General features: G+C 42.8%; 1 protein-coding gene and 1 long non-coding RNA gene across 2 annotated transcripts in view; one reads left to right on the top strand and one right to left on the bottom strand.

Moving 5' to 3' along the window:
• The first annotated feature begins 915 nt into the window (after window positions 1-915).
• LOC116375298 (uncharacterized) lies at window positions 916-4,727 on the top strand. The gene is made up of 2 exons (XR_004211059.1): window positions 916-1,053; window positions 4,411-4,727. It is a non-coding gene; the product is annotated as an uncharacterized LOC116375298 (long non-coding RNA).
• Window positions 2,216-24,066, bottom strand: part of LOC109897039 (protein transport protein Sec24D) — a 29,281-nt gene continuing 7,430 nt past the window's right edge. The window contains exons 5-23 of the mRNA XM_020491549.2: window positions 23,658-24,029; window positions 23,231-23,361; window positions 22,757-22,868; window positions 21,624-21,751; window positions 17,115-17,253; window positions 16,632-16,747; window positions 15,496-15,620; window positions 12,058-12,249; window positions 10,772-10,865; window positions 8,995-9,111; window positions 8,709-8,879; window positions 8,156-8,252; window positions 7,770-7,915; window positions 7,308-7,446; window positions 6,298-6,416; window positions 5,754-5,933; window positions 4,442-4,633; window positions 4,203-4,292; window positions 2,216-3,621 (exon numbers count right to left, since the gene is read on the bottom strand). Of these exons, the coding sequence (XP_020347138.1) occupies window positions 3,481-3,621; window positions 4,203-4,292; window positions 4,442-4,633; window positions 5,754-5,933; window positions 6,298-6,416; window positions 7,308-7,446; window positions 7,770-7,915; window positions 8,156-8,252; window positions 8,709-8,879; window positions 8,995-9,111; window positions 10,772-10,865; window positions 12,058-12,249; window positions 15,496-15,620; window positions 16,632-16,747; window positions 17,115-17,253; window positions 21,624-21,751; window positions 22,757-22,868; window positions 23,231-23,361; window positions 23,658-24,029 (2,801 nt within the window). The 3' untranslated portion in view covers window positions 2,216-3,480. The remainder of the gene's footprint in view (window positions 3,622-4,202; window positions 4,293-4,441; window positions 4,634-5,753; window positions 5,934-6,297; window positions 6,417-7,307; window positions 7,447-7,769; window positions 7,916-8,155; window positions 8,253-8,708; window positions 8,880-8,994; window positions 9,112-10,771; window positions 10,866-12,057; window positions 12,250-15,495; window positions 15,621-16,631; window positions 16,748-17,114; window positions 17,254-21,623; window positions 21,752-22,756; window positions 22,869-23,230; window positions 23,362-23,657; window positions 24,030-24,066) is intronic.

The raw sequence follows: 24,066 nt of genomic DNA, 5'->3' as shown, positions 1-24,066 counted from the left end.
GTGGCAGAAGTGTGTAGGAGGGAGGGTACAAGTCCTGAGAAATGGGCAGAAGGGCATGAGACAAAGGAATGTGTAGTACTGGGGAAAGTAGTGGAATGTGTTAATTGTAGGGGTGCTCATGGAGCTGGGGATCAGACATGTCCTGTGCGGGAGAGGCAGTTTGAGGTTTCCAGGGTTAGAGTAGAGCAGAAGTTGTCATATGCTGAGGCAGTGAATAAAGTAGAGGAATATGGGTTAAGGGGGAGGAGTGGTGAGAGTAGTAGAGATATACCAGTACAGAGGGATAGGCCAAAAAGTGAAATAAGTTTCCGTAAGATTGGATTTTTAGCATTTATAGCAATGGTTATTAATTGCACTGCAGGGATGGATCGGAAGTCTCTGAAAATTGAGGTTGTGGTGGCAGCTGCAGAGAGGTATTTGAGTGTGCTAGACTTGACAGCAGAAGAGTTACATGATGTGTTAAGTGGTGATGTCCCATCCTTTCAGGGTGATGGCATGAGGTAGGAATGAATACATTTAATTAGTGGAGTAGGGGGGTGTTCATTTTATATAATTTTGGAATTAGTAAGTATAGTGTTAGATGGTAGGGTATTTATTTAGTACATGTTTCTTTTTCAAGTCAAGCATAAGGGCGTTGTACTCCAGTCTAGTAGGTGGCGGTAATGCAACAAATTGGATGCCAACTTCCGTTAAACATCAAGAAGAAGAAATATGGCAAGAAATGCAAACATTTTGTGCTCCTGTTGGAAGCAACCACTCCCCCATTGTTGACTAGAAATGAGCTATAACTGGGCTAATAACTCAGACTAGCAAAGAATGTGAACAAATGTGGCTGCGTGCAGCACTCACGTTGATCTAAAAACCAGTGCAACTACTCAGTCTGCTCTGATTGGTTATGGCGCACCGGTCTGTGCAGAGCCCTCAAACTCAACTCTGTACCTCGATGCCAGTTCCGCTGCATTGTTCCCCTCTAATCAGGGACTGCTTTAGACCTGGGACACATAATTCATTACTAGGTACAAGAGTAAAGCAGCAGGCTCCGGACCTTGTAGGGTAAGAGTTGAGTACCCCTAGTGTAGCGTATGAGCTGGAGTCGTGCCTGTCAATGCGATTAGAATCCTACTCCAATGCGCTCTGCCTAAAAGAAAATCTCTTGCAGTTAGTTTTGTTTCGGTATATTACATTGAAAGTGGCTAATATTGCGTTGATTCGATCACAATTCTCCTCACTGTAGAAGGAATCCTTGATAGTGTTAATAACGTGTTAAACTGCAGACAGTTGAGTGAAGTTCAATCTCGTTCTCTGCACAGGCTCATATTTCTTGTACTTGGAGCGGAGGTGCGCGTTTAGAGGGAGCATTGGTTATGTGTAAGTGTTGCACTTTCACTCAGGTATAAAATAAAATAAAGTGGGTTCATACACTAACAAAAATAAACAATTAAGGATTTTACTGAGTCACTGTTCATAAGGAAACCAGTCAATATAAATAAATTAGTCCCAAATCTATAGATTTCATATGAGTGGGCAGGGAACCACCCACAGGGAGCAATGCCCAGACAATCAGAATTGAGTTCTCATCAGAAACTGTTTCATCAGCTGTCTAGTTGACTGGTCTCAGACAATCCCGCAGGTGAAGAAGCCGGATGTGGAGGTCCTGGGCTGGCGTGAATCATGCAGTTCAATCAGCTTCTTGATAAACCACACCTGTCTGGTGGATGGATTTTCTTGGCAAAGGGGAAATGCTCACTAACAAATAATCCTGTTGTACGTATGGAACATTTCGCCACAACGAATCACGAAATCAACACTTTACATGTTGCGTTTCTTTGTTGAGTATATTTGAGGCAGTCAAATGAAACTGTATCCTATATCACTTAATGTATTTTATATCTTAGTCTGGCGTAGAAGTAAAAAACAAAAACACTTTTTTTGGGGGGGGGGGTGTATCTGTACTTTACAATTTATATTGACTTACCTCACTAAATTCCTAAAGATAATTATGTACTTTTTACACCATAAATTTTCCCTGACACCCAAAAGTACTTAGTTTGAATGCTTTGCAGGACAGGAAAATGGTCTAATTCACACACTTAAAAAGAGAACATCCCTACTGCCTCTGATCTGGTGGAAATTGTGTCAGTGTGCTCCTGGCTCTCCGTAAAGAAAATATTTCACTTTTGATCACATATTTAAAACCAAATACTTTTACACTTAATCAGATGTTACCGGGTGACTTTCCCCTTTTACTTGAGTCTTTATTGATGTATCTTTACTTCACAAGTATGACAATTTGGTACTTTTTCAAACACTGCTCAACAAGACTGTTAGTGAGAATTTCAATGGAAATAAGACAAGCACATAACTTCTCAAAAGCTTGATGTAGTCAGGAATTTAATCAAAAACAATATTTTTCATATAGGCTTTAGGCTCAGAATCTACTCCAAGGCCCCTTCACTTGAATACATCCATTCAAGTTACGCCACTGGTTTCCCATCTCTGCACCACAATTGCTAGGTATGACCTGAGATATGTTTGCATACAAACCTTACAGATTGAAATCTGTATCTCACTGGAATAGACTAATGGCCTATATTTACAAATTTAAAAAATTAAGGCAGATTGAACTGGCACAGGAACTCCATTTCCCACAAAACCACCTCCTCGCATACAAACAACCAATAATTGACTTTATATATTAAAGTAATGATAATGCCAGTAAATGAGACATAAGCAGTAACTTGAAGAGAAAAACCAAGGTATACAATTGGAATTAAGAGTGTGGAATGTTTAATCTCATCTTTACAGAAAAATGTGGGTTATTTTTCCCCATGTTTGTCAGTGAGTTGTCACTGGATTTGGCCTTGATTCAATAATCTAGCTAGGAAATTCTCTCCATACCTGAGGGGAATGGAAAAACAATGGAATCCAATCACTAATGGTAAAGTGAGCCATTAATTTAATAGCCACGGCACCAATTTTCAGTCATGGCAAGCAGATGTTTATTCCAACCCATGTGACTAAATTACCATTTGATGCTGTGAAATTCTGTCAACTCTTCCCAATGAGAAATTGTGACAAGGAATGTACGTGCTTAAAAACAGACATTGGCAATAAAAAAGCTAAATATACACTAATAAAAATTGGGTTTACTCAATAGTGAAACCAATTGTCTAATGTTGCAAATGTGGTCCGGAGGGCCTAATGTGTCCTGAATCCCAGCAATTCCTTTTACAACCATTGGCCAATTTACATAGAAATCAGTTCATTGTTAATGTAAATCAATTCTGCGGACTTAAAGAAGTCAGACTGACTCATATGTAGACAAATATACAATGCAAACTGGAGCACAGATCCTGATACTCTGACAGATGAGAGAGAGAACGGTAGTCCTGTAGGTTTGTTTTGGAATAAGGGGTTAAAGATTTGTTGGAAAGGCAGCTATGGACTCTGTAAGAGGTGATATCCAGGGGGGGGGGGGGGTTAAGTGAGGACTTGTCTGATCTCGCAGTGGACGTAGCACAGGAAGTCCATGTAGGAGGCTCCACCATAGGGCCCCTTGTCCTCCACCAGGTGCTGGCGGAACAGCATCTCAGACCGGTCTTTCTGCTTCACGATCAGAAGCTATGCACAGGAACACAGTCAGCTTAGGCCCTGACCCTAACTCCAGTGCACAGCTTTGGTCCTCAAGGACTTACAGTCCTGTTTGTATTTCTTTCTCCCTGGCACTTAATCGCTAAATGATGTAAATAGTAAGAAGACACTCCTGGTTTTCATTCTAGCTGATGCACATCTTGGGAGGTGTTCATCAGCTAGAATGGAACCAGCAGACCTGGTAGCCCTCGAGGACCTGAGGTGCACACTGCTGCACAAACTGCTTTCAGGTTTTTTTAAAAGCTTGCTCAAACTTACCCAGTCTATTATTAATATTATTTTATATCAACAGCAACATACTTCAATACTCCTTTCATTTTTTGGGCAGTTGCTTTCAAGCAAAAAAAGAGTGTAAGCTTGGGCAGCCTGTTGAATATGTGATTTTATTGTTCCCATGGCTTAAAAGTAAGATTTATGACCATGTGATAAATATGGCTACGTTTGTTTCCCAATTCAACAAACAGATACTGTTCTTTAATTATATCAAAGTAGTTTAGACATCCAGTGGAAAGTATGCATAGTAACAGTAACCAATACATGGAATACTGTACCTTCATGGCGCTGGGCCTCTGGTCAAGCAATGAGTCAATGATGGAACGCAACTTCTTAGACTGTGGGTTGTCCAGAACTGGCAGGGAGCTCTGGAAAACACATGCATATTAGTGATATGTTCTTTCTATGCAGTCTTGAATTAACTTTTCAAATATCTGAACTAATGGTATCTAACTAAGGTGTTTCAAAACACTCCATCCTCTGTAGAGCTTGGGCGTAAGGGAGTTCTGGTCCTCACCAGGTCAGCGGGCAGGTGGGCGAAGGAGGGCACATTGAAGACTCTCTGGACAAGCTCTGGGGGGCAGGCCTGGCCCAGCCACAGGAAGAGGGAGCGCCCATTCTCCAGCAGGAACATGCCAGCATCTGTCAGGCGCTCCTCAGAACAGCGCACTGGAGCTGGCACCACATCACTGGCAACATCCATATTGTGCTGGAGGAGGAATCAATGAATGAATATAACTTCAAAGATATGGAGGGGGCTGCACATGACTCATGTTAGACCACAATCTGTAACAAGAACCATTGTATAAACTGGACCCCAACAATAGCATTTTGAGATGAGTCCTTACAAAATATTGAGCTGTACACCTTTTCAATGAGACTGCTACTATTTTTTTGCCATATAAAGGTGTGTTGACAAGTTAAATGCATCTTGCACTTTCATTCTGCTGAGCAGTGCTCCAGAGTTTGCAGCATATTATTAGGAGGAACATTCCAACCCTAATTATGCACATCTTAAAGTATTTCTTTAAAACAATTGCCATGTTTGCTGTGACCCACAAATGAAAACCAAATGAATCACAAGTGCCTGGCACTTCCCCAGCAAACATGGTAATTGATGTGAAGGAGAACAAATAACTGCCATTGTATGAGCCATTTTGTCACAATTATGAAGCATGTAATTATTCTACTGAGGGCAACTATTTACCCTCATACTCTTCTCTGAAGTCTCATGCACACACTATTCATTCAGCATCTCTTATCAGCCACCTCAAAATGGCAGGTTTTGCTGGGTAATTGTTTGTGTGCTGGCATGCAATACACAACCTCATACAAATGCCATCATTTTTGTGGAATGAGTTGCCATATCAAATAAGAGGATGTCACACTTTACGGATGCCAATACCAAAGAACTAGTAAATGCGTCAACTATGTTGTAGGGAGGTGCAGCGAAATGCTGCCCTCTGCTGTTCATCAGGAACATGGGATCCACACTGAATATCTTTCAGTTTCTTTATTGTATCCCTTGACCAGAGTGATATTCAGTATATATCCCAGAGTATCTTTTGACATCAATTAAGTGAAAACCATGTAGCCAGAACTCCACACTAACAATATGATGACAGGAAGTGGGATAGTGATGGAACACTTAAGATTGGAGGTCCATTTACCTAAATGAGGAAGGAAACAGGTATCATGATCATAGAAAAATGTAATTGCAGTTGGTAAAAAGGACCTCCGAGAGAGGGAGTGAGATTGATGGGACATGGGTAGAGCCAGAGGTGGGTGCGGTTTCTTCAACAGGATAAGGCAGGAGAGCGTTGTCTCACCAGTGGGATAAGGCGTGGGTAGAGCAGCAGCTGGGTATCCTCCACCCCCATGGCCGTGGCGATGAGTCTCTGGTGAGCCCTGTCGTCTGTAGAGAGATCAGCGCTGCCCACCAAGGGACCAGTCTTCATCAGGCTGTTTAAGTAGACTGGGAACACCTTCATGGCATCAGGCAGAATCAGCTACACACAGATACACAAGGGGAGAGAGGAGCAAATGAGAACCCCTAATACACGACTCCCTGACACTATAGTAACAATGTTTGTTACTTGAAATGACGAAAGCAAACCTAAAACTGCAGTAGGAATCAAATTTGCAGGAATCCTTCAGTCTTTCATCAGTTTACTTTTGTACCCTGCACCTGTAAGTTAATGGATGTTTGTACACTTCTTTAAAACTAGATACTTGAAATGTCACCAGCCTAGGAGTTAAATCACACCACTGCATTTGTAAAAAAGGGACCATAACACAGGCAAGTAAAAAAATATTTAAAAAAGACAACTTTTTATTCTATGAAAGTTGTCCACAGTGTTCTGTGCCACTGACCTGGCTGGCAGCAGAGGGACTGGAACAGTTTTTCCTGTAGCAGGCTAGCATGTGGGCCGTCTGGTTGACCAGAATCTCCCTCACCGTCTTCAGGGGCTGGTTCAGCATGGCACGGTACGCTGAGAGAGAGAGGGAGTGATGAAGGGAGAGGTAGAGGGCATTTGTAGGTCAGTAACTGTGTTCCCACACTAAAGCTGTCTAAAGTGCTCTCATGTCATACAACAAGTTTGCTTGTCACTAATACTTTATGGGAGGCATATGGTTCTGGTTTTAAAAGACTCACTTCACCTCTCAGTTATCTTATAAGGTGATTTAGATATACTGGGTATCAGGAAGCTGAAGTGATGCATGAGGTGTATTTAACTAAAGCAGAATTATGACACCATCGACCAGCAATGTTGAAGCCACAAGTCACGAGTCGACTTAAGCAGATTTCCCACATAAAGGTCTACATATTGGGTATCATTATGCTGAATAATGCATAATAAAACACACCAGCCAAGTATGTTACATCCAATGATCAGACTATTTAATTCAAGAGATTCTCCCGTACTTTTGTATACTTCTTAGCCAGTAGATCTGAAAGTAGCGCTCACGAGCCAAGTGGTCCCTGAAAATTGTGTACTACGTCACATATGTGCACCACGTCATTGCCCTCTCTCTCTGCTGTGTGTGCATCATTTGCCTCTTGCTAGCTGTCACTCAAATGGCAAGGGGCTGTAGCTCATTGGTAGAACTCAAAATGATAGGGGGCTGGCCCATGTGGGGGAAAAACAGTCGCTTTCAAACGCATGGTCTCTATTTGAGGTAAGAGTAATTATTCTCATAGATTCTGCATGTATGAACTACTGACACATCCAGCCCAAAGGCTTATAAAAATACTTTGGCGAATAACTATATATCGAATCGCATTCATTATGCCTAGATGGGAAGTGGATTTATTGTGCATCTCATTTGGACCTTACTGAACACAAGCCTAAACACAGTAATACTCTGCTGTGTGTAGTCACCTGACTTGGCAAAGAAGTTGATGAGGGCGTCAGTCTCACAGCTCTTGTATAGCTCAGACAGCTGGGCACTGCAGTTCAGACTGAGGTTGTGGATCCGCAAACGACGCTGGCCGTTGACGGTCGTGTACAGCAAGGCACACTGAGAAACGGAACACACACACACAGAAGCCGTTAGAGGGTCAAAAGCCTGTCATGATTTCAATCTTACATGTCAGAGTAGGATGTTTAAGGCTTTGTGGAACCTTTGGCTGAAAACACATTGTGAATGGGATACATTGGTTATTAAATATGATGCATATTTGTAATTGTTGCAGTCAAATATCCACTTTGCAGTGAGCCTAAATATCTGATTAGTGGTAACCATTCAAAATAGAAGCTTAAGATGACTTCAGCAAAACAATGTGGTGTTATTTTTTTTGAGTCGTGTGTGTGTGTGTGTGTGTGTGTGTGTGAGAGAGACACCTGCATGAGAGCGCCCGTCTCCTCGCTAAGTTTGTCATCGTGTTTGAACTCCACAGTCACAGCCTTGTCACAGTCCACGGCAGCCATCTCCACATCTGTGGTGTTGTTCATGTGGATAGCACCGAAGAAGTTTGTAGCCCTGAAGCCTGGCAGGAGAGACAAGGGAAAACTATGGGTTAGTGTCTTGAAGTGCAATACAGTCTAGCAGTATGAAAACCAATTTTACCTAAATACCTTTTAATCAATGCATAATTTAAGCATTACATCTGGCGATGTAAAACTATTGGAAACAAATGTAATTTAAAATGTTCAATCTACAATCTAAACTGTACCTCTTTTTTAAGTACATACAAGTGCAATACACTAAAAACAGTTGACTGAATTACCTGTGCTGGTGCGGACTCTCATGATGGCGTCAAACCCGATGGCCTTCTCCACATCCTTCCTCAGGTCACTCAAGAAATGCTCTCCATCCATTTCCACCTGAAATACACAGGTAGTGACACAGTCAACCACAAGGTAACAGAGTTTTCCCCCAATTATACTCCATGGAATATTGGTCCAGTGCCAAGATCTGAATGAGAAAATGGGCTTTAATGCATTTCATGTAATGAGAGTAATTACATGTGTTCAATAAGATAACGATTCATGGACTCAAAATGGCAGTGTGGAAAAATAAGATGTTCTGTGGCATAAAAAGAGCGCTCTGGGGAACTAGACGGCAGGTAGCTTAGCGGATAGAGTGTCGGGCCTATAACAGATGGCGGCTGGTTCGAATCCCTGAGCTGACTAGGTGATAAATCTGTTTATGTGCCCTTGGACAAGGCACTTAAATCTAATTGAACCTGTACGTCATTCTGGTTAAGAGTGTCTGCTAAATGACTCAAATGTAAAAACAAACTGTATTGTGCAGTTGTTTGCATTACTGTTTGTGTATACCTGGAAGTTGCTGTACTTGAAAATGGAGCCTCCAGTGTGTGTGGGGACGTCTCCCATTGTAGCGAGGTCCACATACTGGCTGGGGAAGAGGAAGAGATCCACGCTGCAACCCTGAGACACACAGTCCTTGGAGAGCTGCTCGTACACACCCTTCTGGGGCTGGAACAGAGTCTAGGACACCGCAGGGGAACCAAACAACACACATTTTAGAAAGCAAGCTTTTAATAGCCAATGATAATATGGTCCACTTTGTTTTAAATGCAAAAGACGGGCTATTTTTCTTTACCTTCTCTTTCTCTGTGTTGATCAGCTTCTTGTCGTCCCTGTTCTTCAGTTTCCCAGGGGCCTCGGCGGTGGGGATGGATGAGTGGAAGATGAACAGCTTGCCACTGCATTCTGCTGTCTGGAGAAAACAAAAATAAATAACACATTACAGAGAGGGAACAACAGGAGAGAGTGAATACAGGGAAAAGGTGTACATGCAAGCATTTCCTTGTGTGACCGTTTCAATGAAGGGAACAACATTGATTTGACCTAGACGGGCCTCATTATTTTCACGTTCAGTGAGGGGATTCTAGGGTTTAAGTGTAGGTCAACAGATGGCTAAAGCAACAGAGTCAATGGTCTTCGTGACCCAAATTAGTTGTGACTCACCATCATACCCGTATTTTCCCACCTGGACAAAAGGAACACCTGTGAGAATGCTGTTCATTGACTACAGATCAGCACCACAGTGCCCACAAAGCTCATCACTAACCTAAGGACCCTGGACTAAACACCTCCCTCGGCAACTGGATCCTTGACTTCCTGATGGGCCGCCCCCAGGTGGTAAGGGGAGGCAACAACATCTGCCACACTGATCCTCAATACGGGGGCCCCTCAGGGGTGCGTGCTTAGTCCCCTCCTGTACTCCCTGTTCACCCACGACTGCGTGGCCAAGCACGACTCCAACACCATCATTAAGGCCTGATCATCGACAATGATGAGACAGTCTATAGGGAGGTCAGAGACCTGGCAGTCTGGTGCCAGGACAACAACCTCTCCCTCAACGTGAGTAACCCCCCCCCCCCCCCCCCCCATTTGTTTTTACACTGGTGCTACTCACTGTTTATTTTACCTTTTATTTAACTAGGCAAGAACAAATTATTTTTTACAATGAAGGCCTACCCCGGCCAACGCTGGGCCAATTGTGCGCCGACCTATGGGACTTCCAATCACAGCCGGTTGTGATACAGCCTGGAATCGAACCAGTGTCTGTAGTGAAGCAGTACCTTAGACTGCTGCACCACTATCTATGCATAGTCACTTTACCCCTACCTACATGTACAAATTACCTCCACTAACCTTCTTATTGTATTACTTTTTTAAAATTTTGTTTATTTAATAAATATTTGAACTCTTTCTTGAAATGCATTGTTGGTTAAGGGCTTGTAAGTAAGTATTTCACAGTAAGGTCTACACCTGTTGTATTCGGCGCACGTGCCAAATCAAATGAGATTTTCTGCAAGGCTGTCTGTTCGCATCTGAAATTACGTGACCTCTACCACACATTAATTCAAACTGAAGGCAAGCCGTTGGGAAAAATTCAGTTGGAGCCGATTAAATAAACAGTTCTATTAAGAAGCAAAACGGAAAGTTGCAGAGTCATTGGGTTGATGGAGAAACTGTTTAAGGCACAATGCCAACTGAGAACGCACGGTATAATGGACTATGCTGAAAAAAAAAATCCCTTTTTTGGGGGGGTGGCGGTAAAGGGGCTGTGACTGCAAAAAGTTTAGATGGCCTCTACAGCTGACAGACTTATTTTTTTGGACTATTATAATTCCTCTAGCTTTGAGTTTAATTGATGTCACAACGTACTTTATCAACTTATTATGTGGGTCTGTTGTCTTTTCATTTCAATGTGCCAGTGTTTTTCTATCTGTCCCTATGTAAATAAACAATTGTAATGAAATCAGAGAGGTTATTGGATACTTTGGAGTCCATCACCGCCTGGACAAACTAACAGCTGCCCTACTATCCCATTCCCTCGTGTGTGACAGAGTTGACATCTAGCCTCTCACCTTGAGTGCCTCTACCCCAGCCTGGATGACGGGGGCAAAGACCGTCTCGCTCTCGTTGGTGTCTGCAAACATATCAGGGATCTGGTCCAGGAGACTGGAGAGGAGTGAGAGGGAGGAAGTGTCACAATCATTCACCTCTGGAACATTGTGTTCAACACTTGGTAGATACACAATTTGCTCTGTCCCAATTGTGTTAAAATAGCTGTTTCATTGCCTCCTTTCCTTTATGACTGCTAATCTGAAAGGAGGTGATGGGTGTAAGTACTACGGTCAGTGTCCATCCAGTTATTTTAACAGTCTGTGGTTTATCAAGGAAGAGAGATAAGGAAAAAGTTATTTTCGATTACTGGGACAGCCAGTGGCTACATCCAACAGTATTGTCCTTACAATTACACAGATCATTGGAAGAGTATCATGCACATAGACAGTTTAGAAGAGTGAATTTCTCAGCTCATGCAGAAGATAAAACACCTTTGGAAGAATTTTGTTGTTGCGACAAAGTCATATTTGGATCTAAACCAAGGACTCAACTCACATTTGTTTAATTATATTGTACAAGTTGAGAAAAATGAGTCAGTTCTTCAGAAAAACAAACTGGTTGATCTGGGAGTAAGAGATTTATCATAGACATACCAAAATATCAAGTTGTAATAAATAATTTTGATGCCGTGTCATACAACTGCATAGATAAGACCATTTTCCATATAAATCCACATGGGTCTTTTTAATATCAAATATTTCCAGGGACCACTTCTCTGGAAGCAACTGTTTTTGACATTTGTGATGAAAACCACTGAAACTACGGATAAAATGAGGCCTTGGACACCTGGTGTGGCAAGATAATCAAATGTTGTCATTCAACAATTGTTTTCATGACATGAAAAATGTTGCTCAGAAATGAGCTTTGACAGAAATAGATGCACATCGACAGGCTTTGAGAAGGAGCTGGAGATAAAGACAATGTATACATTTATCAAAAAGAAAGACACCACTACAAACCCACAAAGTAAGATTGTGTCAGACAGAATGTTTACCCTTTGGTCTGCATCAGATTGTAATCTATACCCCAAAGTGTGACAATGTGCAGAGTTCATCCTGCCCCTCCAATTGGGCTATATAAGCAAAATATTGTCAATGCCTCCTTCAAAAAGGTTCAGATGCCTAACATTACCAATGACCTGCCTATTGCTATTCATAAACAATAATGACCATATGTAAATATTTGAAAACATGCAATCAAGCATCACTACTCAAATCAATTCTCATGTCAGAGGTGTGCCCCTTACTTGTTGATGACGGCGCGAGACTCCTGGAAGTTGACGAGGAAGCCGTCGAGCAGTGGGACAAACATCTCGGCCGTGTCGGACACCACCATCATCTGAGGCTGGGCAAGGGCACTCTTCACGTTGTAGAAGTGTAGGATCTTGTTGTAAGTGACGAAGCCCACCTTCACCGTCGAACTCTCGGCACCATCCTCTCTGTGCGGGAGGAAGAGGGGGCAAAATTGGGGATGAGCGTTAGTGTCATTTAGGGGGGGGGGGGGGGGGGGGAAGAGAAAGAGAGAGAGCGAGAGAAGCAGTAGCCTGGCATGAGTCATTAATGATAGTCATGTCATTGATAATATTTGCCTAAAGCATACACAAATTTGGGACCAGGCTAGAAGAGAGAACCTTTCAGAATAGTTTTCTATTTGAACTAAACATGCTTGTCATTACAGGGAACTATGTTACAGCATAGATTAAGTAATCACTAAATTGTTATAGTCGCTGATGCACTCTGACATAAAATGGCCAATAAGCGGCAGATCAGTCCCCTATTCTGAAGTTGTATTCTAAACATGATATGACAAGAACGGATAACAAATCAATGTGGATACACACACTGTTTGCAAGCAGTGTTAGCTAACGGACCTGGTAATAGAAACAATACAATATTCCCAAAAGTATCAACTCCGCCCATCTGGCACTTCAGACAGGCTCAAGCAAATGCCACCTCAGTGGTTTGTGGTGCCTTATTGCGTTGTGCGTAAGAATAGTCCTTAGCCGTGGTATATTGGCCATATACCACACCCCCTCGGGCCTTATTGCTTAATTAGAGCGCTAATGGTTTTCCTTCAACCTCTCCGATATCACTACGTCAAAAGGCACAATCTCATGCCCGGTTTTTCAGACCTTTGTATATTTATTTGCTCTAGCAAAACAACTTCCCGCCATAATTTATTTATTTAACTACGAGTGTTTTAGAGAGAAGTTTTAGAGTTAAAAACATTCCTGGGTGCAGAAACCCATTTTTAAAGCAAAGAAAAAACACATTGTAGGAGAGGGTCTCATTCCGGGGATGGGCACCTCTTCCAGCATCCACCACTCCAAAAACACATTGTAGGAGAGGGTCTCATTCCGGGGATGGGCACCTCTTCCAGCATCCACCACTCCAAAAACACATTGTAGGAGAGGGTCTCATTCCGGGGACGGGCACCTCTTCCAGCATCCACCACTCCAAAAACACATTGTAGGAGAGGGTCTCATTCCGGGGACGGGCACCTCTTCCAGCATCCACCACTCCAAAAACACATTGTAGGAGAGGGTCTCATTCCGGGGATGGGCACCTCTTCCAGCATCCACCACTCCAAAAACACAAAGGGCCATCACCCAGTCATGCCTGACGAACTTACACAAACATCCACAGAAAGAGGGTTAGGATTGTTTTTCTTCAGGGCAAATAGGTGAAGTAAAAAAAGGGGCCTCATATGCTTTCAATTAAGATGACTGCCATCTCTGATGTCATGTGATTTAATGTCCACACACAATTTCTCTCAATTTCTCTCAACAGAAGTTCAATAACATGAATAATAAACTGTCAGTGAAATATATGACTTTGTTTTCAGCCCTTTATAGATCTCGCTTTCATTTTTCATGGACTGGGGAGAATTCCACCCAGTTGAGATAAATTCTATTTTATATACACCTCTGTGTTGATGAGGTACAGAGAAAGTAGCTGTAGTAGCACTAAGAGAACCTGAGCAACAAATTAGAGCTCTTGGAATTGGCCTGTTGGACTAGTAAGTCTGTTGAACTGGGGCCTGTATCTAAAACCCTTATCATCAAAACAATGGGTATCACTATTTGGATAGTCCATCTGTAGATGCTCAGTATCAGTAACATTTCAACTATCTACTAACCCTAGCCATAAACTTAACCCTTATCCTAACCCTAACCCTAACAAGCAGTTGATTCTCTACAAATGGTCACACTACAGATGGATTATCCAAATAAAGTGTAAAAGTATTCCCCATCTGACAGGGGAAAATGGGGTTTGTCTCCCTTTCTTTCTGAACACAGCAGTATAGAACATGCACTTTAACCCAGTATAAAGGAGGTGCTCGTTATAACTAAATCTGCCATATGTAAATGATGAGAACCATAGAACAGACTTATGTCAACATCAAGAACTGACATGAGAAGTAGTCATGCAATGCAGCTTTTTATTGCTCGTTTTCATACTGAGTAACAGCGATGAAATATTAAAATGAAGGAGAAAATACCACAGGATTTAATCTACACCTGCGTGTGCTTTCTTGGAGCCCCTTTTCCACAGTAGCAAGCTAGAAGCAAAAATGTGGCTATTTCGGCAGCGTTGCAGATCCTTATAAAAGTGTTCTGTTTCCAACATGTTTTCCATTAGTTTCAATACAGGAGAGAGCAAAGTCTCAATGGACAACAGGGAAGAAAAGTAATTTAAAAACAGGGGGCTTGTTTGGATAGAGCACTACCTAACCGTTTCGGGGGTGACGTAAGGGTTTCGGACAAATATCTCCATAAGTCTGCAGGCTAGGAGCGAGAGCCAGTTTCCAAATAAGTTATTTTAGGAAAGTCAGGTGAAGTATGTCATCCGTTTCTCGATGGTAAATCAAAACCTTGTGTCTTGTTGGCGACCCATATAAAACAGCCAAAAATCAGACCCATCTGTGCCGCGGACTTCTTGTGTCTTGGACATGATTCAGGGTTAGAGTCTGCACTGCACCATAACATTTTCTCCCCTCCCCCTCATTCTTTCCCTTCCCCTAGCATCTTCCCCCTCCCATCAACCCACCCCCACACCCTTTAGGAAATCATTTTCAACTGATGAGATACTTAAATACTTGGCTTAATGCTTTTTTCTTTGCCTTGTAGATGTGGGACAACCATATTTGGCAAGGTATCGCGGATTTCCAGTAGTATTGTGTTACACCCTGAGGCGATGGAAGCATAATGAAGCTCAGGCGAACATATGGCCCCCCCTGAAGATGTGTTGACAGAAAGGTGGGAGGTAGTGTAGGCTATAATGTCTCTGGAGGTCTGCAACCCACCCCAAATATCAAACCACCAAGCTACACATTATGGGTGATGGGGGCGTTGAAAACCAACACTTCTATAAATCTAATGTGGTTTCTCTCTGACGTGAGACTTCAGTTATCCAATGCTAATCCTTTGGAGAGCAGGGCATTGTATAAAAGATTATGACATTGGACACGGCTTACCTCATTTCACCGTAACCCCTAAGGCTATGTAGTGGGTCTCACTCCAAGTTGGGAGATTGCATATAAAAAGATCTTGGAGCTAGGCAGTAGGCAGAGTGATATTGGGCCAGGTTCCAGAGTTTCAGGTTCCAAATGCAGGTGGTTCAAGGCTCCATTCCTTGATTACGAGGTCAGTGTTTGATAGCGTGTGTGTGTATTGTGGGTGTACCTGGGCAGGTTGTCTAGCAGGGTCTTCAGCTCCTCACATATCAGTCTGACCAGTCCGCTCTTGATGTTGGCATAGGACACGTCTATCATGAAGATGTACGCCGGAGGACTGGCTGGCTTGTTGTTCTGAAAGAGAGAGAGGACATTTTGAATTACAACTTCAATTCAACTGTTACTTCACCTTATTTCCTTAATTTGCGGTTTAAAATGTCTTTGTCTAAAACAACCCTGAAAACAAACTATTGTTCACTTATGAAATCAACAACTGACCCTGCCTCCAAGGTTAACCACATAATAACGTGAACACACCAGAGACGTCAAATCTGTACCCCAATTTTAGGTGAAACGTGTAGGCTACTATTGGATCCCAATTTTCTCTCTTCCTCACATGTTCTGCCCTGTGTATCCCTTCACCACACCCATTACTTTCTCTGCGTTTTAAGCTTACAGCTTGCTTGGATCTTGGAGCCGTTAAGACTGTGTGTGACATCCGACTGCCCTCCATTTGTTAGGAATGTGGATGAAGGACACAGCACAGGCCGTTGTTTTGTTTCCGCGGTAACAGTCTGACTCGGCTCACCTCGGATGCTTGCGCTGAAAGCTGGCCGGGACTACATTTCCAAACATTAATAAACAGACTGAAGTAACAAGATGGCTTCAGTAGCAAAACGTGGCGTTGCTAGCCGCCACTTACCTCTACCCAGAATGTACTAGAAAAGACCACCCCACAGAGCGTAACAAAATGGAGCACTTTTGGCTTTAATGAGGTGGTGTTGAGAGAACAGAACATGCTTTTGCCTGTACTCTGTGCTCCTAATCACTTTCACTTCATACAAGTCTTTAAGAGATAGACTCTTGCCAAGAATTACTTTGGCCAGTTTTATCCGTTCTGTTCCATGTACCATCACAGCTTTCCTCTATGTCAATTCAAATTGTAGGTTATTGGCGATGTATAAACTGCTAGGAATATTGATTGAAACACATTTTACTTTTCATCCATACAAAAGTTATTCAATGTAGTTATTTTACCAACTGACAATGTCTCTTTATTTGTATAAAATGAAACAATATCATACATAAGGTTCACTATGAAGGTTCATTTATGAAGATAAACCACAATGGTAGAGCATTGCTTACCTTGCAGTAATCTAGGGTGGCTTCGAACTCATAGGACCCCAGCGACAGCTCTGGCCTCTCATATAAATCCACCCTTCTGCCCATGTGGTCCAGGTGTTGGAAATAAAAAGCTGGCACTGTGAGAGAACAAAATAACGCGTTTTACCAGTGGTGACAATAACATACCCCAAACATAATATTGCCTCTGCTTAGCAACTACGCCTTAAATGGCTCTCAGGCATAGTGTCCCCTACCCGAGTGCATTAGTTTATGTAAGAGGGTTCAAAACTACCCTAAAGCCCTGGTCAGACCTTAAGTCAGAAATATGAAGAATAACCAACTACTATCATTTAAATCTTGGATAATGTAAGTTACTCAAATTAAAAAGACAAGCTAAAAAAAAAAAATAGGTTGAGCTCCAAAAGATTAGTCAGATCCATAGCTGATCTTTAGCCACGGGGCATTATGACCCAATAAGGTCTCCCATCCCCTCATTATGGGTACCTTCGTTGACGCAGTTGCAGAATCCGCACTGGTAGCGGCGGCCGCCATCGATGAACTGCATGTAGGGACACATGTAGGCTTTGCAGCGGTTACAGCGGATCGGGCCAGTCTCACCATGGTTCACGAAGTAGAGAGGAGTCTGGGCCACACAATAGAACAGAGGAGATAGTCTCATAAGACAGCCATCACATAAGAGAGCCGTCACGCGTTTGTTTTAGAGAGTCAACTGTTGCCCATAGTCAACAGTCCGTGCTATCCAGGATCCTTGGGACGTCCCTACCCCATTGAAGTTAAAATGTAAAATGGTTATGTAAGGGTTAAGGTTCGGAAAGGATTATGGTTACGGTAAGGGTAGAGACGTCCCAAGGTTCCGGATAGCACTGACCCATAGTCAACTGTACATAGACGATGCCTTAGTTAGTAGTTTGGGTGAAATTGACAGGCTTCAGGTTAATGATGATTACTACCATGCATTATCCTAACCAGTTTATCAACTCATCAAAAAAAGAAACGTCCTCTCACTGTCAACTTCATTTATTTTCAGCAAACTTAACGCGTGTAAATATTTGTATGAACATAACAAGATTCAACAACTGAGACATAAACTGAACAAGTTACACAGACATGTGACAAGCAGAAATGGAATAATGTGTCCCTGAACAAAGGGGGGGGGTCAAAATCAGAAGTAACCGTCAGTATCTGTTGTGGCCACCAGCTGCATTAAGTACTGCAGTGCATCTCCTCCTCATGGACTGCAACAGATTTGCTAGTTCTTGCTGTGAGATGTTACCCCACTCTTCTACCAAGGCACCTGCAAGTTCCCAGGTATTTCCTGGGGGAATGGCCCTAGCCCTCACCCTCTGATCCAACAGGTCCCAGACGTGCTCAATGGGATTGAGATCCGGGCTCTTTGCTGGTCATGGCAGAACTGACATTCCTGTCTTGCAAGAAATCACACAGAATGAGGAGTATGGCTGGTGGCATTGTCATGCTGGAGGGTCATGTCAGAATGAGCCTGCAGGAAGGATGATGTCTTCCCTGTAATGCATAGCATTGAGATTGCCTGCAAAAAAAGCTCAGTCCGATGATGCTGTGACACACCGCCCCAGACCATGACGGACTTTGACTCCAAATCGATCCTGCTCCAGAGTGCAGGCCTCGGTGTAATGCTCATTCCTTCGACGATAAATGCGAATCCAACCATCACCCCTGGTGAGACAAAACTGCGACTCGTCAGTGAAGAGCACTTTTTGCCAGTCTGGTCTGGTCCAGCGATGGTGGGTTTGTGCCCATAGGCGACGTTGTTGCCGGTGATGTCTGGTGCCTTACAACAGGCCTACAAGCCCTCAGTCCAGCCTCGCTCAGCCTATTGCAGACAGTCTGAGCACTGATGTAGGGATTGTGCATTCCTGGTGTAACTCGGGCAGTTGTTGTTGCCATCCTGTACCTGTCCTGCAGGTGTGATGTTCAGATGTACGGATCCTGTGCAGGTGTTGTTACACGTGGTCTGCCACTGCGAGGACAATCAGCTGTCCGTCCTGTCTCCCTGTAGCGCTGTCTTCGGCGTCTCACAGTACGGACATTGCAATTTATTACCCTGGCCACATCTGCAGTCCTCATGCCTCCTTGCAGAATGCCTAAGGCACGTTCACACGGATAAGCAGGGACCCTGGGCATATTTATTTTTGTGTTTTTCAGAGTCAGTTGAAAGGCCTCTTTAGTGTCCTACGTTTTCATAACTGTGACCTTAATTGCCTACCATCTGTAAGCTGTTCATGTCTTAACGACTGTTCCACAGGTTCATGTTCATTAATTGTTTATGGTTCATTGAACAAGCATGGGAAACAGTGTTTAAACCCTTTACAATGAAGATCTGTAACGTTATTTGGATTTTTACGAATTATCTTTGAAAGACAGGGTCCTGAAAAAGGGACGTTTCTTTTTTTTGCTGAGTTTATTACAGGGCAGCACAAACTACACAATAACAGAAGCATAGTTGTTGCAGTCATTGACTGGATAATATACCAGTAAATACAACCAGGATGCAAGGCTGCAATAAAAACATTTACTTGGATCACATCCTTAACCCAACCTTAGAGTGATTTAAAACACAGTGCCCATGTGCTCTCTGCCAGTGTGTCACAACTGAGGCTGATTAAATTAAAGGCTACACATGCACCCGATACAATTGCTATCGGTTTATATCAAATCGACAACTATCATCAGAAATCAAACGACATGAATCAGACAGTGGGGCGCCACCTGATACACTAGTTGGTCAGAAGGTTCAAATCAACATTTCATATCGTGGTGTAGATGTACTGTAGATCAAAATGTTTTCAAGAAACGTTCTTCCCTACTATGGGTCATATTAGCGGGCTATTCTGGGGTAAAAACACTTTATGTACCTTTGACGAAGGGAAAGGACATCAGAAGATCTTCTAGTTTCAGTTACAACACAATAAAAATGACCATTACCGCCTACTCGGAAATGATGATACGAAACGTTGATTTGAACCTTCTGACCAACTAGTGGGTCAGGCGGCACCCATCTGTCTGATTCATATTGTGTGATTTCTGATGATTGTTCTCGATTATATCGACTGATTGGTTCTGTTTGGGGCGGCAGGTAGCCTACTGGTTAGAGCGTAGCAAACGAAAGGTTGCAAGATCGAATCCCTGAGATGACAAATCTGTCGTTCTGCCCCTGAATAAGGCAGTTAACCCACTGTTCATAGGCCGTCATTGAAAATAAGAATTTGTTCTTAACTGACTTGCCTAGTTAAATAAAGGTTAAAAAAACACGTGTGCCAGTCCTCCTGGGTAGTTGGGCTGTAGTAGCTCCCTTGGCCAAAGGTGGAGTCATTTCCCAGGCTTCAGTTTATGCCTCACCAATTGGTTCTGCCACACTATCTATATACAATCATCCTAACAGCTAAATTTAGCTTTACTTTAAATTCAAATATTGCCTTTAAAACAGCTATTGTGGAAATTAAAAACAAGACCTAACACAGTGCAACAGTCTAGAAGAGTGAAGTTGTTGCCGTTTTAGACAAATGTCAAGATCTTCACCCGTGTAGACCCACACTCTGCCATAAAGCATTTAGTCTAAACATTGTGGGTGATCTCATCTATACCTTCAAAACAGTTTTATCATGCAACTCAACACGTGCCGTCACGATACGCAAAGCAGATTTGCTCCCCAGAAACGGATCAATCTCATGCTCCATGTATGTAAATAGCTGCATTACATTTACATTACATTTGTCTATAACTGAACGTTTCTGTCCGAATAAGGCTTTGTTTAATGTAAGGATTAAATATTTTTCCTGCTGAGTGGGAATGTGTAGGAATACAGATGGTAAAGGTGTGCCTATAGCTTCTGGCCCACACACAAGCAAACCCATGGAAACATATGGCATAAATTACATGCACAAAGTCCGTACACTCACAAACATTCATTAGTGAAAACAAACTGTGCGCACATGCTATATTCACATGTGCATGGCCAAATAGCCAAATCTCGTTCAACTACTTCAAACTATTTACATTAAGAATCACTGAAATGATATACTATCCAAAATATTGTAGCCTAACAACCAAAACATTGTCTCAGGGATATAAATCTAACCTAAAAACACATTGAATTGTCCCAATAAGACTCCCTTGATTTCTGCTCTTTCTTGAGGGGAGGCTTTTACTCTAGTACTTGTTTATATACTAGTGTGTGTATGTTTTTCATATGGCCTCCAAGACCATTAAACTCCACATGCAGACAGAAGTGAATGCAGCCAAGTAGGTCATCCAAATGGGATGTGATGCTGAATTATAAAAATGTTTAGAATAAATCCAAGTGCGATACAAGGGTTTAATGTTAAGACTCACTGCTTGTGCAGTGAGGTCATTCATTACAAACAAAACAATAATGCTAACATGGCGATAATGTGTTAGCTTTTGTTTGATAAGGAATCTATGCAGGGCATTAGCTTCCTACTATGGGAATCATGCTAGTGCTGTCTGGACATTGAGGGCTAACCAGAGAAGGCAATGCACTTGATTGCTTTGCTGAACCCCTTTCATATTCTGGGGTCCACGCAGATCTTGACATTAGCTAATTAGCTCTTTCTACAAGACAGAGCGAAAGCTACAGTAGCATTGCCTAAAAAGGCCCTTTGGCACAGAAGACAAAATGAGGGGAAGAATATCTAAGGCAGGATTCCTGAGACCACCCAAGATCCACATGAAGGTTGTCCACATGACACTTTTAAAAGTTTACAGCACTTGGACGTACAGTATATTTATAAGGAAATAATACATCTACGTGTCATTGAGTAAAACTAAAAGTGCTAGTGTCTCCCTTCCCTAAAAGGATGTCTACAGTATGTACCTGAGGTTTTGATAGTATCTGGGTTTAAACATCTTGGTTTCAAAATTCATAAGTGGTTTAGTGGTCTGACTTTGTATAACAATGTGGATAATCTCTGCAAACATACACAGGATAAGGCCTACCTCATTCTTTGGCACCGTGGCGAAAGGTTTGATGATGGCACCCAAAGGAACTTGGCACTGCTTGGCCAGGTCAGCCGTGCAGGGGAAAGAGTAGGTGGTGCAACGCATGAATCTTGGACTGGCGTTTCCTAAAGAGGATGAAGAAATGGAAACAAAGTAAAAAATTAAAATGTAAATGGTTCAATTAAGTTGTACTCATTGGTTTGATTCAAGAAAATATATAGTTTAAACATGTTAGCATTTTGTGTTTACGCATAAAGCCTTCCACTAGTCCTAATATCGTTCAGTTCTTCCCTTTATATATTCATCAGGCTGTAAATAACTTACATTTTCTACAAAGAAATGCAATATTCAGTGTTCTAATTCATACATTTAAGTACAGTATCAAACGTTACCACTTAATTCATAACAATCAGTATTTCCCTTGCAATTTTCAGGTAACGTTGCACTCAGAGAACCTTAACATTAATATATTTTAATTTTTTCCAGTGTGGTCAAACAATTTTTCTGAGACGGAAATGTTTTAAGTTTGACAAATCTGAAGTGGCGCAACTTAAAACGAGATCAAAGGGTAAAGTAAATACAAAGTTTTAAAAAATGGAATCTCATCTAAAGATTTATGTTATATTACTGGCTTCTAGAGGTATTCGTTTGAGTTAGAGCAGGGGTCTGTCTACTCAATATGAACCAAATAGAAACAAAGAGGCCAAAACAGTGAGGGAGCTACCTAAGAAACTAGTTTTCATTGCAAAACGTTTCCCCTGAGAAAACATTTTGCTACGGTGTGCACTAATGAAAAGACCCCAATCATGTTCCTTATGTTGCCATTAGAATATCTTTCAGAAGTGTATGTTTGATCTAAGGCTATTATCGGATTTGTTCAAAGCCATCCATGTCACGTTCTACTAATCCATTCCTTGGGGAACCCCACAACGGCACATTTTTGTTCCATCCCAACACAAACAAACCTGAGTCAACTAGTCAAGTAATCACAAAGCCCTTGATTAGTCGAGTCAGGTGCTAGTGATGGACTGGACAAAAAGCTAAGTTAAGTATGTTGGAAATAAGGTTAGTTCTGTTCAATGACACAGATAAGTTTGTGTTTACAGTACAGTGGTATTCCTGTGCCTTACCTTGGTCCTGTACAGTAAAGTCAGTAGTGACTAGCGGGGGAACCTGACCCCTGAGGTTTGTGGTGTACACCTGTCCTCCTCGTTTGGCTTGGTCGTCCTCAGTGACTTGTGTCTAAACCAGAGAGGTGCATTGTCAGTGAAAGAGTGTATACTGTGCGGAGCCATTTCCTTAAACAGTCCTTGAAAGCTTTCAATCGGTCAGTTTTTGCTAGATGTGTGTGTTAACGGAGACGTGTTGGTATCGTACAAATTGTCGGTCATACATTTAATCCAAATAAGACACATACAATAGGTAATTTGTAGAGGTGGGGGTAACAAAAATGGGATGCTCACATGTCTATCCTGGGCCCATACTGGGTGTGCAGTCTTCTAAAGAGATGTCTTTATAGGTAATACTGGCTTGGAGGTAGCTGGGAAACATGTGACATGGCATGCAAAGACGTGAAGTCACACGAGGATTAAATATGAACTCACTGTGCTAGGGATGGAGTCAGGGTCCAGCTTTTTCTGAGGTGGCCCGGACATATGGGCTGCCCCACCTTGGAAGGGTCCCGCCATCCCGGGTCCCGCCATCCCGGGTCCCGCCATCTGCCCCCCAAACTGACCTGAAATACAGACCATGCCACAGTGTAAAGGCTCTGGTGACCTACACCTGGTGCAATCCTAGTGGCAAGCACACACTAAGTGGTACAGTACTCCAAAAGCAATTTGTACACACTACTCACCACCTTCGATAAGATAAGTTTGACTACCACAGTGAGTTACCATATCCTAGATTATTCCTGAAAACCATGTTTTATTCCAGGAATAGGCTTCATCTGGCTCCAGGAAACTGGCCCTATAAATCCATAAAGCTTTGCAGTGATCATCACTGAGCCACAGGTAACTGCGCTTTCTGTACCTTGCGGTTGCTGAGGGTATCCTGGTTGTCCGGCTGCTCCAGGCCCAGGCTGCTGGAAGCCCCCAGAGCCTGGAGGGGGTGGGCCTGGGACGGGCCTACCCATGCCTCCCATGGGTGGGTGCCCTCCCATAGATGGGTGCCCTCCCATAGATGGGTGCCCTCCCATAGATGGGTGCCCTCCCATAGATGGGTGCCCTCCCATAGATGGGCCAGCTAGGGGCGACTGTGGGGGAGCCATCTGGGGTGAATGGGGGCCCGTAGGTGGGGGGCCCAGGGTTGTTTGTCCCATGGTTGGGGGAGGGGCAGTCTGGAATGGCTGCTGGGCTGGGGGAGAGGTGGGGGATGCCTGAGGGTTCTGCATGGGCCCTGGACCTGCAGGATAGGTAGGGGGAGTGTGAACAACTTTCAA

Source organism: Oncorhynchus kisutch, linkage group LG9, assembly GCF_002021735.2.
Source record: "Oncorhynchus kisutch isolate 150728-3 linkage group LG9, Okis_V2, whole genome shotgun sequence".
NCBI classification, from domain to species: Eukaryota; Metazoa; Chordata; class Actinopteri; order Salmoniformes; family Salmonidae; genus Oncorhynchus; species Oncorhynchus kisutch.
Note: the sequence above shows the minus strand (reverse complement) of the source record. Positions and strands in the feature narration are given on the sequence as shown.